Source organism: Plecotus auritus (genome assembly GCF_963455305.1).
Source record: "Plecotus auritus genome assembly, chromosome: 5".
NCBI lineage: Eukaryota > Metazoa > Chordata > Mammalia > Chiroptera > Vespertilionidae > Plecotus > Plecotus auritus.
The window spans coordinates 43,621,703-43,638,849 of NC_137776.1; the positions used below are offsets into that span (position 1 = coordinate 43,621,703).

At 42.5% G+C, this 17,147-nt stretch overlaps 1 protein-coding gene across 2 annotated transcripts in view; it reads left to right on the plus strand.

Annotated features, from left to right (window-relative positions):
* The window catches only part of PDE11A (phosphodiesterase 11A), a 306,712-nt gene that overhangs the window by 238,035 nt on the left and 51,530 nt on the right, over window positions 1-17,147 (plus strand). For both annotated transcript variants that reach the window (XM_080670943.1, XM_080670944.1), the window contains 2 exons: window positions 2,470-2,560; window positions 6,220-6,320. In XM_080670943.1, coding sequence (XP_080527069.1) covers window positions 2,470-2,560; window positions 6,220-6,320 — 192 coding nt within the window. The remainder of the gene's footprint in view (window positions 1-2,469; window positions 2,561-6,219; window positions 6,321-17,147) is intronic.

A 17,147-nucleotide genomic window follows, 5' to 3' on the forward strand; every position in this document is an offset into this window, starting at 1 on the left:
TGAGAGAAAGCCGCCCTCGAGTTCCGCCCACTGCCAGACAGTCCAGTTTCTCCCCGAGTGAGTCTGGGTCCCCAGAGTCTCACCCAGAACTGTAGTTCAGTGCAGTCAGGAGCTTTTGTCTCCCTCTTGCTTGAGAAAGCCAGCCACGTACTCAGCCGCCTGCCCTCTCCGCACGCGTACCTCGGGACCTCTGTCTTCCAGAGTTCCTCTGAGTCTGTGTGCTTTTCTCTCTCCTGACAGTCCAGCCTCTCCCCACATGAGTCTGGATCCCCAGAGTCTTGCCCGGAACTGGAGTTCAGCACAGTTGGGAGCTTTTGTCTCCCTCCCGGTTGAGAAAGCCAGCCCTCTCTGCGCACGCGTGTCTCAGTACCTCTGCCTCCTGCAGCTCCTCTGAGTCTCAGTGTGCTTTTCTCTTTCCTTCTAGTTGTAGAATTTCCACTCAGCCAGCTTTCCTGTGGTTCTGGATGATGTCTGTTTTGTCTTTTAGTTGTAGTTTTCAAATTGTTGTGCGAGGCAGCAGTTTAGGAGTTTACCTATGCTGCCATCTTGGTTTCTCCGCCATATTCTAGAATTTCAAAGGCCAATGCAAATATAGCCAAGACACAATACATTGTGCTTTTTGAAAAATGTATTTTCATAAAAATGAAATCTATGTTAAAAAATAATATCTAACATCATTAGTCACTGATTATTAAGATTAGCCTAACATGTTCACTTATTAAATAACTAGAGGCTTGGTGCACGAAAATTCATGCACTTGGGGTGGGGGGGTCCCTCAGCCCGGCCTGTGCTCTCTCACAGTCTGGGAGCCCTTGAGGGATGTCTGACCTCTGCGGGAGGCAACAAGCAGGCCGATTGGGGGGACGGCACCAGCTGGCGAGCAGCCGGCACTGCCCCCCATCACCCCTCTGAACTGCCAGTTGCTGTCGCCCCTCCCTCCCCCAATTGCCATCCCCTCCCTCTGCCAGCTGGCACCCGCCTTGGCTGGCCTGGCGCCACCCACTTGCCAGCCCCCGCCGACCAGTCGTTCTGCCCTTCAGTCGATTTGCATATTAGGCTTTTATTATATAGGATATAGATTAAGGTAAGATTTAAAGAAGTAACCCAAACCTTGTACCCTCTTTAAAATCTAGTATTCTCTTGAGAAACCCTATTCATAATAATCCCTACAGTATTTAACTACTGCTTTTTCTCCAACATGTGGTCAGCACTGAGTCTTTCCAAGGGCTTCTAAACTAATCATGATCTTGGATTGCTTCACACTGGAGGTGGAGGGCAGCTTATGACCAAAATCTTTCATGTTGCACTTGGATGCACTCTTTGCTCCTTTCACTAGCAGAGAAGACAGTGAGCCATCAATCTCCAGTGTTTTCAAGTTAAGGCCAAATTGCCCTTTCAATGTCTGATCTCCTTGCAGTAAACACAAGGACCTGGATGGGTCCTCAACCAAATCCCATGACTTTGCTTTAAACCCTAGGATTCTCTGGAGCTCTCTTGACTCTTAAGATGCTCTAAATCCTGCTCCAAAAGAATTGGAAATGAACACACTTGAGCATTTAAATGAACACTTTGCCAAATTGAAACTATTGAGGAACGGGTTGTTCTACATAAGCAAAATTTAAAGTTAATTAAAAGAAATCCTTCCAAGTAACAATTAACATTTTATATATTTACAATGGAAATATCTTTGTGTTTTAATTATTAACTAATAATTAATATAGACTATGACCTACTACATGCCAGGCACTGTAGGTACTTTCAAGTATTTAATTGTATTCTCATAAATAACAGGTGAGGTAGATGGTATTACCATATTGTTAGAGACAAAGAAACTGCATCTTCATGTGATCATGTAACTGCCCTGACTCTAAATCCAGGGAACTTTCCATATTTCTACACTGAGATACCATAGCATAACTATGGGCTGGAACACCACAATATAAGCTTATCAACCGTACACATAAAGTAGATTAAGTAAAGGCAAAATATTCACAAGGTCTTTTCCCATGGAGAGTCAGATACATTTAGTAAAGACGATTGTTCTGACACTCAGAAGCTGTGTAAGATTTAGTTCATGAAGTCTACTCTCATCCCTAGAGCCAGAAATCATGTCTCTTGTTCTCAGAGCACCCAAAGCACTCTGCTTGCACCTAGAATACCTCTGTGGTAGTTCTGTTGTGGGCTACGTGCCTTATTTTCCTTATGACTACTTCTCATCTCCCTTACTAGTCTGTAAATATCTTAGAGTCATAGACTCTGTCTTATTCACGTTTTGTATCATTCACAGCATTTAGGCTAACACAGAGAAGGTTCCTGAAAGGTTTACTTAATAGATTAGTGAACTAACAAGCAGTTACCTGTGAATGTATCTGCTCATGGTCCTTTGTGTCAAAGCAGGAAAACAGTTTGATCCAAAGAGCTGGTGTGGGGAACTATTGACAGGTCACTGACCCTTCTGTCCTCTTTCAGGAGCGGCTCTGCCCTGGCCCAACTCTATGGAACCTCCGCCACCTTAGAGCACCACCATTTTAACCACGCAGTGATGATCCTTCAGAGTGAGGTACAGCCCTAACATTCTGCTTCTCCCCTTGATGGAAAATCAATGAAACCATGCCTCTGACCTCTCTCTGTAATGCCACAGGTAGACACAGAGAAGTGGAACAGATTTTTAAGTCAAACTGTTGGACCCTTTTGTGTGGCTTTTTTTATTCACTTAGATGCCTGACCAAGGAACGGGTTCAAATTCTTCCTGACTGAGCTGATTCATTTGGGATTCATTCTTGGTTTGGAAGCTTTTCCCATTCACTTAGCAGAGGAGATGGCTTCCAACTTGCTTACCTTCCTTAGAGCTACAAAAACCCACACACAGGGATTTGATCCAAGCAGTGAGTGGCCCAACCTGCCCATTGTGTGAAACTCACAGCCCCATTAAAAGAAAGTGGAAACAGGATGATAAAGTTACACTCTATTAGCACAACTGAGATATCTACACAAAATAAACACTTAAAGTTGCTGGTGGGATCAGTCTGAAAGTGAGAATCGCAGCTACATTTGAGACACAGGACGGCAGGACTTGGAAGTACTTTTCTCCTTTTAGCTCCCATGGAGAAAAGGAAAACCACTACTGACTCTGGCTGAGGCAGCATGAACTTGAAATCGCCAGGAAAGGATCTATTCAGTTTTCAGCAGGTGTACAGACTGTGTGTGTGTGTGTGTGTGGCTGGAATAGCATCATTAAAAACGGAGGTTTTCCTCCAGCCTACCTTGGGAAAGCATGTCTTTTGTAACATCATGAAGGTCTCGTTCGACCCCATAAAGAGAGTGGGCAGTGTGGCTGGGGGCAGGCCAACCGCTGGGGAAGACCTCTCTTCAGCTGGGAAGGAAGCAACACAGTTAGGCTCTCGGGAACTCTGACAGAAACCAGCATCAGGCATGTGTGGCTCAGGAATTTCCCCATGAAATCCATGTTTTAGCCGAGTGCTGTGGCAAAGGAAGGCAGGGACAGGAGGAACTTGGGTTCAGGCTGTCTTTTCTGCACTAGTGATAGGATGGGTTATACCTCAGATCGCAGGCACTCTCACCTTTGTCATAACAGGGATTATACACAGGATATCTAAGTTTTCTTGAAAGATCATTTGTTTGTTTGTTTGGGGAAACAAATCCCACTAACACAGAATTTGTCTTCAGACAAATAAAATACCTTGGCTACCCTTCACTCAAGACTTCTCTATGAAGGACCGGAATCATAACATTATTATGCAGTGAGCATAGCTGGTGCATGCAGGCCCTGCCCCGGGCTCCCCCAGCCCCTCCCATCCTGACCTCAGAAGGGCAGCACTGCAGATGTCATCATCACCCTCTTCCTAAATGCAAAGGACAGAGCAGCTAGGCGGGGGGCAGGCAAAAGTACCCCAGACCTTTCTTCCCCCACTTGCTTCTCTTCCCATCAATACCACCCTTCTCCCTAAACCAGGGGTGGGGAACCTTTTTTCTGCCAAGGGCCATTTGGATTTTTATAGCATCATTTGCGGACCATACAAAATTATCAACTTAAAAATTAGCCTGCTATATTTGGTCAAACATTTAATTAACTCACCCCTAATGCCTTGACAGGGCCAGACCAAATGATTTTGCAGGCCTTATATGGCCCTCAGGCCCAGCATTCCCCACCCCTGCGCCTAAACAAAATGGAAGCAGTATTTCAAGGACACAACTCTATTTCCAGGACCAAACTCTTGAGGCACTGGAAGAAGCCAATTTGCATATAAACAATACAGTGATTGCAAATTAATGTTTTGTTTTTTTTTTTTATCAGTATTAAAGCTGATCTGGCTAGTTTTGTCACTCAGTTAGCTGTAAACAACTGGCTTAGTTACTATACGTCCTTTAAAAGTGGTAAAATGCACTCTCACAAAATAATCAAGATCTTCACATTCAGACCAGCTTTCTCCTGGACTTCACATTAGTTTTATTGTGACTTGCTCCTAACAGCTATGCAGGCAGACCTCGGAGATATCATGGGTTCACTCCCAGACCATCGCAATAAAGAGAGTCATAATAGTTTTGCTGGTGGAGGATCTTGCCTTCAGTTTATTAAAAAATGCAGCATCAGTAAAGCACAATGAAGCAAAGCACCATAAAATAAGGAGTGTCTGTACTTCTTTCACTGGGAGATGCTAGACGTGTGGCGGAATCCCAGGAACTACTTGTCGGCAGCTTCCAACCACCTTTTCTCAGGCCCCAGTATACCAGCCTGTGATTGATCCACAGGGCAAGGCTCGGGCAAAGAAACTGGGGCAGAATTATGTTATGGCATTCCTTTAGTTATTTGTCTTCTTCCTAATGGCTGAATTAAGGGTCTGGAAGAGTTCATTTGAAAATTATTAATAATGTTGGACCTGGTCCCATGTGGAACCAATATACTGTAGTCTTTACCAAGTGGTGGGTTCACCCAAGGAGATAAATTAACTCAGGGAAGCAGATTTTCATCTGGTGCCTGGTAGGCAGTAATTTACTAATTGATATTCTGGTTCCCAGAAATAATTAATTTACTTCTCATTGGGAAACAGTTTATTCTTAGGCAGTCATTTCACCCCCTCCTTCTGCACCATCTTCTGGTTCTCCACGCTAGGTATCAGACTGGTCCAATTCCCGGGCCCTGTGTTTATGAGTTCGTACTTCATGCTAAGAAAACCTGATAAATGAGAAGTCCTGACTTTCAAAGCAAATTAAGTGGATTGTCTGTCACTTTACAAAAGGATTTTCCACTTCACTAAAACCATTGTACAGCTGCCAGTGTAGCTAAAACACGTTTTGATGAAGTGTTCTTTTCAAAGGTATGGAGATACAGGTGTGTTTTCACATTTTCCTAGGTGAAAGTCATCTTTACGGTCCCAAGAACTATGCTGAGAACAATATCATATACATTCTAACTACTCAGGAAGTATGTACTGATTTTAATCTGCCACACGCTTCATCAAGATGATCTTCACGGTTTAACACAGGGTTTCTCAACTTCAGCTGCTCTGACATGTTGGGCCCGGTTCACCTTTGCTATTCAGGCCAAATTGTGCATTGTAGGACCTTTAGCAGCATCCCTGGCTTCGCCCCACTCGATGCCAGTAGCACCCATCACCAGTGTGACAATCAAAAATATCTCTGAACATTGCCAGACGTCCGCATTGCTCAAATCACCCCCAGTTAAGAACCTCTGGTCTAAGGTTTTTTCTCCTCCTTAAAGTCATTTGTTGACATAGCAAGTACTTCCAAAATGCCAACTTGAGTTTTAATTAATGAAATTAGTATTTATTTTAGGGTCATAAAGATTCCCAAATGTTTTGTTAACTTCTACATTCAGTAATTCCACAGGAAATGGGTAGTCAAATGGAGTTGTTAGCACAAATACACCCAATAGTAAGACAAGGTCAACATTTTTCAGAGTTTGCTTTTTAAGACTACTAGACATAACAAAGTGTCCCTTGGCAGTCCTTATCAAAAATGACTGCACTTTCTGGCTTTGCTATGTTTGCCAGGGACTGTGTTTGTATTTGTGCAAAATTTCATTAAGCTTTTTAAAAAATGGTTTGTCATGTTTTTCCTATATATATTTAATATATATAGAAAATATGCAATATATATTTAATATATATAGGAAAAACATGCAATCAAAAACTCATATTTAATGGGGATTTTTTGTGACTTTTTACTTTCTCATTACAGGGTCACAACATCTTTGCTAATCTGTCCTCCAAGGATTATAGTGACCTCATGCAGCTTTTGAAGCAGTCAATATTGGCAACAGACCTCACGCTGTACTTTGAGTAGGTATCGGCATTTGGTCTATTTGACAAATTGATATCTAAAGTTTCATCCTGTAATTAATTTCCAAGTGCAATTTGGGGGTTGCCTGTTGCTCTAGCACTGGTAGCAATGTGTAAATGAGCTAAACTTTTTGCTTTGTTTTTCCCTCATCTAAGTAAACTTTATTAAGGTGATGTGTGTGAGATAGGAAAATCAGGGCTACCACCACAAGATTTAGAGCTTTCTTTATTTTTTATGATCCTTGTGTGGAACTCTTGACTCTGAAACTAAGTGATGGTCATTTTTATTTTAAAGACTATGATTTCTATTTTAGACTATTATTTTTCTTTAGATCTAAAATGGCATTGCTGATGCTAATGAGAAAGGTTTGTTGCTGGAAGGTTGACTAGAATTCCAAGACTTCATTCCTTGCATCTCCTCTAACTCTTTCTTAGAAAAACTGCCCCCCCCCCTTTTTTTTTTCAATTTTAGACCTCCACCTGAGCTGGAAATTCCATCCCTCTCATTTCCTCTAAGACCTGCTCTATCAGGTACCACCTCTTTCTGAAGCCTGGAAATATCTTCCTTTGCTGATATACACAGTTTTTTTTTTTCTTTTCTTTTTTTAAAATACATTTTATTGATTTTTTACAGAGAGGAAGGGAGAGGGATAGAGTGTTAGAAACATCGATGAGAGAGAAACATCGATCAGCTGCCTCCTGCACACCCCCTACTGGGGACGTGCCCACAACCAAGGTACATGCCCTTGACCTGAATCGAACCTGGGACCTAAATTTATCCACTGAGCCAAACCGGTTTTGGCCACAGTTTTTTCTTCAAGACCAAACAACTTTCCTTCCTTCAAAAATTATTTCACTTACCCCATGGAGATCTTAATTGCTTTTCAATTTACATTTCTTTTAATGCCTACCTTTTAAAATAAATGGAATACATTTGTACCTTTGTTTTCCTAACACCCGTTTTACCTTAAAGAGTAGTGTTCACCTCCACATTCTACCAAAATTAGATTTTCAGAAGTCACCAGAGACTTCCTTGTCCCCAAATTCAATGTCCTTTACTCATTTCTAATATATTCTAACTTCTTTGAGAAACCTGAAGATTTACTGACTTTTTGTTGCCAATTTCTACTCTCTTTTCTTACCCCACATCCAGTTCCCTTTCTCTCTCCTTTTCTGGATCCTTTCTAAGTTTCTTTTCTCCTTACTCCTGTGGATGAGTTCTTGAACCCATGTTCTTCTTTCCCTATTTAGATTCACTCCCCTGGTTGTATCTCTATAATACCTTTATATTATAGAAGACTGAAATTCTTCAGTTTAACTCTAGACATGTACCTCTAACTTCTGTTGCAAAAGCCTTTAGGGGCTTCATTGCTTTCAAAGCAACCTTTAAACTTGGTTTGATTTTCAAGCCCTTCCAAAATCTGCCCCCACCCTTTTTTTTCATTCTTTTATTCCACTTCTTTCCTACATGATTTGTCTTCCTTGACCAGACTGGTCTACGTGTTACCCTTTAAAACACCTATGCAGTGCCCCTTGTGCCCCAATCATATTACTGTTCCTACATGGAATCTTATCCCTCTAGTTCCCCATCTGGCTGAAATACCCTTTAAGGTTCATCTCTTCTACCACCTTTTCCAGGAATCTTATGTCACTCCCTTTGTAATCTTACTGCACTTCAGCATTATATCGGTTAGTATTAGATTCAATTATAAGGGACCAAAAAAATAACAGTGGCTTTCTTCTCTGTCACACAGAAGAAGACTGGAGATAAACAATCTGTAGTTGGTAGAGTAACTACATTAAGTCACCAGGGACCCAGGCTACTTTGGTCTTTCTGTGCTGCCACTTTCAACACATAATTTCTACCTTAGTCCAAGATAGCTACTCATTGTCCACCCACCTTCCAGCTAGCAGAAAAAAAGGAAGGAGTGAAGAAAAAAAGGGCCAAAAGGTGATGCAAGTTATCTTTTAAGAGAGTTTTCTGGAAACTCCCAGAACACTTCCACTTACATTTCATTGGTCAGAATTTAGTCATTTGGCCATACCTAGGTTGAAGGAAGGTTGGAAAGGAAGCCTTAATTCTGGTACAGTCCTGTGCTACACAACAACATTTTGGTCAACAACAGATGGCATATACAACTGGTGTACCATATAGTCTAGGTGTGTAGTGGGCTATGCCACCTAGGTTTGTGTAAGTGCACTCTGTGATGTTCGCATGACGATGAAATTGCCTAGTGACACATTTCTCAGAGGGATGGCTGTTGTTTAGCAGCACATGACTGTAATCACTGTCCCACTAAAAGCTAGGACTTCTATAACTAAGAAAGAAAGGGAGGAGAGGTACTAGAGTAGACAACTGACAGTGTATGCCACACATTTTTATTGTTGGCTCCTGCTGAAAATGTTATTACGTGGAAATAGTGGAAGGAGTAAAGGCTTTAGAATTACTGGTCTGGATTTAAATTTCATTCTGGCATTCTAATTAAACCTGGTGTATTGAGCCCAAGTGTCTATGTCTTCTCCCTCTTGAAATTTTATTAAATTGGCAAATGAATTTAAAAGGAAAAAAGGGGACACATCTGCAAGGAAAAAAGACAGGGGGGACACAATAAGTGATAAGAGATGTCAACACATTTGTGGAAACAGAAGGCCAGCTGACGAATGGCAACTGGTTGAGCAGAGTAGAAGTGAAAAGTAGGACCCACGGAGGAAGACAGCTCTGAGAAGCAAGCCCATTGGCCCTGCAGAACCTCACTGGGGGCTTAGAGACAAAGGCACCATGAAAAGTAGATTTGACACTTAGAGCTTAAGACAAGGTGATTACTAGAAAGTCAGTTTACAGAACACCCAGCGCCCATGAAGTCTTCCACCAGCATAGTTGATAACTTCCTTTCCCCTACACTTGCAGAAGGCCAAAGGATTATTCTCTGGAGAAATGTAAGAAAGAGCTGTGGAGTGGGGAAATGAGAAGCAAAGCTCAGAAGAGGGGATGACTTGAAATGGAAGGAGTCTCTGCATTCAAAGCCCACACCCCACGTCCAGTCACCAGAAGCTAGAAGTCTGTAAGCTGCACACTCAGGGTTGTCAGATTTAGCAAATGGAAATTCAAGAAGTCCAGTTAAATATGCATTTTGGATAAACAAATGAATAATTTTTAGTATAAGCATGTCCCATGCAATGTATGCATGGGACACACACAACTCCAGCTCAATCTTTTAATGTCTTGCTATTGCACACAAAAGGATAACAAGGATCATACAACATTGATATGAAACACAGAGGCTAAAACAAACAACAAAAAAGTAGAATCAGAGAAAAGGAGAGGAAGAAAACAAAAAACTATCGTTAATATCCTTAGGGAGCCAAGATATTACATCCATGAAACAAGAATAGAATGCTTTAAAAAAACAACAACAACAACAATAGGAACAACCATAGAAGAAGACAGAGCTCTTGGAAATTAAAAACATAATGGTCAAAGTAAAAAATCAAATGATAGCATTGGGAAATACAATCAAAGAATAATAAAGCAAAACTATTGAAAACACTGCTTTACTTTATTATACGGTTTACCCGTGAACGACACAGGTTTGAACTGTGCAGGTCCACTTATACAGATTTTTTTCAATAAATACAGTCAGCCCTTTGCATATGTGGGTTTCACATCCCTATATTCAACCAGCCGTGGATCCAAAACAGTATTTTCAGTCCTCTGTTGGGACTCTGCAGATGCAGAGGGATGACTATATACATTGTTCAACACCATTTTATATAAGAAACTTGAGCCTCTGCAGATTTTGGTATCTGAGGGGTCCTGGAAGCAATTCTCCAAGGAGTGATGGAAGTATTTGGAAAGTCAAAACTTATATGCAAATTTTCAACTGTGTGGGGTTGGCACCCCTAACCCTAGCATTATTCAAGGTTCAACTGTAATGCTTTTTAGGAATGTTTGATTTGTTAACTATGTGCATGTATTACTTTAATAAATATACATTTTAATCCCAGCTCTACCACTACCTAGCTGTGTGTCATCGGATGAATGATATACCTCTCTGAGCCTTTTTTTTCCATGTGTAAAATGGAGATAATAACTATGTTATCTGTCTTATGTCTTGTAAATGTCTTGTATGTTTTATAAATGACTACACCTACAGCCTCATTTGCTTTATAGCTTATTTATTTTGCATGTTTAGTGGCTTTCATGTTTGACTTAACTATCATGATCTTCCCTCTTTTTCTGAATGGATGCATCTTGATTTGGGATTTATCGAAGCTTGTATCCCTTTAATATTTTTCTTTCCTGTCTCTGACACTTGTAAGATTTTATGTTATTTTCCTCAAAGTAGAAGCATTTTCCCAAGCCAAGTTTCCAAGTAATTTCTAAGGGAGAAAAAAACCTCAACAGTTGGAGTCCATTTATCAAGCCCTGTTAGCCATGTGACGAATCACCAAGTGACCGCTGGAATGCAGTCAAGGAAGTGGCTGCAACTCGTTTTCTCATTACTCTGCTCTTATCTTAATGCTGCAGCCACTGCTAATGTCTGCTGACTCCCAAGGAAGCTGCTAGCTCTCTTTTTGTCACCATTATTGTTTTCTGAGGTTCTGAATAGCTGTTCATTCCCTAATCTGGACCTCCAGGAGGCTGATTCACTTGCCTGTCTAAAGTTGCATTAAGGTGTTGCCATATTTTTTAGCCAAAACAATCCCTAGGGTTAATGAGGGGGAAGCAACTACTACAAACAGCCACCCGGCTGCTTTTATTTCACAATTATATAGTGTGGGGCTGGAAGGGATGTTAGAGATGACGTAATCTAAGTCATCTTTTTCTTGTACATCACGTACTGAGTTAGAAAATGTTGAAGAGTATAGTTTGGGTCATATGTAATTAGTGGCTAAATTGGAACCCACACTTTGCTAAAAATTACACAAAATCTTTCAAGTGTCAGAGACAGGAAAAAGCCTCCTCTTTTAGGGTTTTTTCCACAATCGCTATATTCATCCTCTAATTAAAAAATCAAGAAAGACTTGTCATTTGAATTGGGGCTAAATTCCATGGCACTGTTGACCTTCCCAGTTGTACATTAATTGGTTTACTCTGAGAGGCAGCCTGAATTCCCTGTGCCCTCTTCCAAAGCACAGACAAGAGCTTGCAGGCGGGCAGGTTTGTTTTAGAGGTGACATCAGAAATAGGAGTAGGGGACTGGGACAGTAAAACGGCAAGTAGGAAAGCTATTGTAAGGCCACAGACCCTTGTTGGTCACCACTGTGTTCAACCAGGCTTGACCCTATGCTGCACCTCAAAATTATCCACCAGCCTCCACGTTCCATCAGCCAAGGTTATTCCATGGTCATTAACTCCCACACCAGTTCTGGACATCTGTGCCTGAAGGCTGGGGATGCCTACAGCATCCAGTCCCACAGGGGGAGTCAGAGCAGCAACAGCACAGAAAGCATGCTAGGCAGGGCCGTTGAGCCGGGAGCTGGGCTGGCTGGTTGAGGCAGCAATGGCTGAGAAAGGTGGGCCAGGAGGATGTGAGGCAGCCCCAGAGGAAGTCTGGATCAGCACTGGCTGTTCTGCCCTGGCTACTCAAATCAAAAAGCATCACACAGTAGAGGTCAACCACAGAGGAAACACACTGCTTTCCTCCCCTAGGAAGGGGAAAGCTGGCTAGAGGAAGGGCCAGGCCTTTGGAGAGGGGTGTAAGACTCATTCCTAGGCGCAGGATCTCCTGTGATGCGCCGACAGGGAAAAACGTAAGGTTCCTGGAAACATGGGACCTCTTTAAAAATAAGCACAAAACCCTGTAACTTTAATTTCTAGTCGTTTTGGGTGTCCTCAAGATTCTCTCCTGTAAGTGACAGATAAAAACAGAATTCACTAGTTTAAAAAACAAAACAAAACAAAACCTCAGTGTGAATTTCTAGGTTTCACCATCTAAATCTGGGGGTTAATTCTTCAGCTTGATTTTCCAACTCACTAAAACTTTCTCCAGTTTCTGCTGAATGATTTTCTAAAATTGATTTCTGTGTCTATTTCCAAGTCCTTGCAGTGAACAAGGCTTTGATATTTAAATAGTAATTTCAGCATCCCAAGCAAGAATTAGATATACCTTGTCATTATGCAGCCATGTGACTTTGAGGGTCATTCAATCTCCCTTTGCCTCAGTTTCCTCGTCAGCAGTATGGGGATAGGCACCTCACCCACACCAATCCCCTAGGGTCCTTGTGATGGTCAAAGGAGATCACCTATTTGAAAGATAACTTGGTAATTTAAATAAGTAAGATTTAAGTAATCTAAACAATTAATATTTAAATAATTTAAATTTGATAGCTTTGATAATTTAAAATACCTTATAAAGAAAAGACCCATTGAACCAGAAGCTAAATAAAATTTCTATAATTAAAGATGACACTTGAGGTCTACAAAGAGAGAGATCCAAAATTACATGAGTTAAAATGTCAACCTGTACTATTTGCATGGAAGTCAACGAAGATGACCTATGCAACTGTCACAGCTTTCACACTAATAAAGACAATATTTCCTGAATGTTTACTTGGGGGCTTTATATACACATTATCCCATTTAATATTTAGAGCAGTCCCATAAGAATAGGTACTATGTTTGAGCTCAAATACACCTGAGGAAACTGAGGTTTGGAGAGATTCAATAAATTGCTCACAATATCTACACTAATAAAAGAGAAACATGCAAATTAACCATCACTCCGCTATGCCAAGCCATGCCCACCAGCCAATCAGGAGTGAGTATGCAAATTAACCCAACCAAGATGGCAGCAGGCCATGGAGCTGGAGCAAGCAGGAGGCTTGCGTTGCCCTGGCAATGGAGGAAGCCAAGCTTCTTGCCCACCCTGGCTGGCCCTGGCTTCTGCTCAAGGCTACAAAGTTTCAATTATAGAAGATAAATAAATCCCAACAAAAATGGCAGTGGCCACGGATCTGGAGCAAGCAGGAGGCTTGGTTTGCCACTTGCGATGGAGGAAGCCAAGCTTCCCACCCGCCCTGGCTGGCCCTGGCCTCCACTCAAGGCTACAAAGTTTCAATTATAGAAGATAAATAAATCCTATATACTTGCTTCCAGCCGGCCCTGGCCTCCACTCAAGGAGGCACTGAAAAAAAAAAAAAAAAGGAGGGGCTGGGACCTTGGGTTGCCAGGGGGTGATCAGGCCAGGATGGGACGGCAGGGGCCGTTGGGGGTAAGCAGACCAGCAGGGGGACCGTCAGTGGGGATCAGTTGGAGGTGATCAAGACAGTGGGAGGGGGACAGTTTGGAGTGAGCAGGCCAGCAGGGGGGCAGTTGGGGGCAAGCAGGCCAGCAGGGGGGACAGTTGGGGGTGATTAGGCTGGTGGGGGGGCATTTGGGGGTGAGCAGGCTGGCAAGCAGAGTGGTTAGAGGCAATCAGGCAGGCAGGTAGGCAGGTGAGCAGCTGGAGCCAGCAGTCCCAGATTGTGAGAGGGATGTCCGACTGCCAGTTTAGGCCTGATCCCTGTAAACCAGCAGTAGGACATCCTTTGAGGGGTCCCAGATTGGAGAGGGTGCAAGCTGGGCTGAGGAACACATCCCCCCCCCCCCCCCCCCGTGCACGAATTTCGTTCACCGGGCCACTAGTTACATAATAAAGCTGAGAGTGATGCCAAGTAGTTGGGCTCCAAAATGTTTGAACTACTCTGCCATTCTCTCTGCACTTATAGGATTGTTAGTTTAAGAGCATTAAAGGGGAAACTGAGGCCAATCCTGAGAACACTCAGACATTGAAGGCAGCAGTAACTTGAGTATGTCCATGTCCAAGGCCAGTTCCAAGCACACTGGGCAGCAAGTCATAGCAATTCAACTAACTGCGAACTAACCAGCAGATTGGGGAGCAGGGCCCAGGCTCCAGGTTCCATTTGCTCAGGAACCTGACTGGTGGGGCTGAGACTGCAATTAGAGGCTCCTTCTTGCATGGAGCTAAGCTGTGGCATCAGAAGTTGAAAATTATTTAGCTCTAATACAGTCCTCAGGGGTGTTGCCATCAGGTAGCAATTATAGTTTAGCATCACCCCCCAACAGGGTGTGATCACATCACAGTGTCTCTCACATCTGCCAGGTGCCTGCTCTGTGCCCAGCTCTGCTCTAGGTATCTCCCCGTATCACCACTAGAATGGGAGCTCCACAAATGCAGACATCTCACTCTGGGAACCCCAAAACCTATCTGACACACTGCCTGACATAACAAGTTCTCAGAACATAAACTTTGTTTTTGAGATTGAATTCTCAGATCAACTATAAGGTCGATATTGTTATCCCCATCCTATAGATAAGGATTCCGAGTCTTAGAGAGGGTAAGACTTTTTCCGAAGTCCTCAAGTTGTCTATGCTCAATCTTCAGGTCACATTGCCTCAGACCACTCTTTAAACTGAGAATTATCTAATAATTCAAATTTTATAAATCAAATGGGTGCCCCATGCCTTTTTGGTTGGCTTTCTAATTAATCAGACTAAAAAAATGATTTTTTTTAATTTCCTTTTGTATTCTACAAACATTCATCAGCAATTATGGAAAATGCTCAGCCTAATGGTTTCTAAACCAACCTAAAGGGATGCAATAAGTTGCATTTCTCAAAAGCATCTGATAATGACAGCAAAATGTACTAACTCATCTAGGATTGCTAGGAATCATTGTTTGACCATCATTTAAAATAAACAATTTATTTTTTAAAATATAATAAGAACTCAATAAATGTTTCTACTCCTATGCAGACAGGAATATTAATTCATTCAACAAATGTTTATTAAGAGCCCACTATGTTCAGTGTCATCAACTTCCACAGTTGCCTGTACTCAACTAGCCGCCATATTGAAAAGGAAGAGAATAGATTAATGTATAGTAAGGTGTTTTGACTTGTAGGGCTTAACCCATTGCTCTTTTCCAGACATTCTTATATTCTAACAGAGTCTGATAAATTAATCTAGCACAACCGGCCCTATGGCAGGTTGATGGAAGAAATATGTTTGGTACTTCTTGATGCATTTGAAAGCAATTTTACATATAGTCATGCCCACATCCCCATCCACCTAATATTGCAACTGAATAAAAAAGTGAGAAATTTATCCACTAACACTTATTATGCCTCCTGTATGCCAGGTTCTGTGCTAGCTGCTGGGGATGCAGAGGTAGAAAAGGCATGTTTCTTACCTTTAAGGACTCAGAGCCCAGTGGGCAAGAGAGAAAAACAGTAACAACAAAGCATGACAAGTGCTGCAGCCAAAGTAAATGCAGGGGCCACTGGGGCATGTGCCATCTAGCAAAACCTAAACCACTTCCACCTGGTGATTGTGGTTTAACGGAACTGATGGTTAGGTCCTTGTATTGTCTAATCTTCTGCCATTTTTAACATTCAAAGTCACGCTAGTCTTTCCATTTCCTGCATTTTGCCAATTTTATTTGTGTTGTCAACATCAGCACGGCATCAGACAGGTCATTTCATTCTTAGCTAGTCCTTATATTATCAGACTACTTAAGCAGGAAGATAATTCATTTTCTAAATTAAATATATGACTTTTGTTTCTTTAGTCATAATTACTGGAGTTAACATCTGCACATTAATTTACTCTTCATCGGTGCTTTTACATCCAAAGTCCCGAATCTCTCAGAATCTGCATTTAGCAATCAGTTGCAGATGTACCCTTGCCTGTTAAATGAGCTGTGAGAACACTGAGAGAACAGCATCCAGCTCCTCCCCTGCACCCACCCAGCTGCCCACACACACTCCTGCCTTCCCTGCCTGATGACCCTGGGGCTGGACTTTCAGGAGAGTCACAATCGTGATTTGCCACCTCTCCTAACTTTCCTGGGCTCTTAGACTCTTGGTAGATTCAGAACAGTTAGATAAATAGGGAAAGAATATGTAATATATAAATTTACCAAAAAAAAAAAAATATATACACAGGAATGGTGATTTCTCGCTTTACCAACAAAGGGTGCCTTGCAGATAAATTACAAACCAGAAAGATTTTCAATGTAGTGATGAGTGACTGGTAACCAAACTTTACAATTATTTTTGAGGGTAATTTTAGCAGTTCTGTTCAAATGATGCTTTTGTAAAGACTGCTATATTTTCTGAGTGGAACATATGTCAAGAGCAGGATAAAAGCCTAATAAAAAGATATCTGATTATAAATGAGATTTTCCAGTAAGCTGCTTTTCACTAGCTAAGGTATTTGCCATTGTCCCTGAAAAACAAGGTTCTCGGGATTGTACTTGAGAAGGTAATGATATTGGTCCCTGTGGCAGGGGAGTCCAGATCCAGGGAGTCTTATATATAATACTAGAGGCCCAGTGCACAAAATTCGTGTATGGGGTGGGGAGTCCCTCAGCCCGACCTGCACCCTCTCCAATCTGGGAGCCCTCAGGGGATGTCCTACTGACGGGTTAGGCCCGCTCCCCATGGTTCTCTGCTCTCTGTGGGGCCTGCCTGCTCCATACCACGGTGATGGGCAAGCAGGCCCTGCTGGGTGCTGCCTGCAGCACAATTGCCTGCTCGCAGGTCGCCACAGCAATGGCCAAGCAGGCCCTGCTGGGTGCTGCCTGCGGGCCGTTTGCCTGTTCCTGGGTTGCCCTAGCGACAGCCAAGCAGGTTCTGCTGGGTGCTGCCTGCGGGCCATGCTTGCCTGCTCCCGGGTCGCTGGGTGCTGCCTGCAGGCTGCGCTTGCCTGCTGGGCTCGCATTGCTGGGGCGACACCACCAGCGTCCCGCCCGGCTGCTATGGGCGCCACCATCTTTGTTGCAGAGTGATGGTTAATTTGCATATTACTCTTTTATTATATAG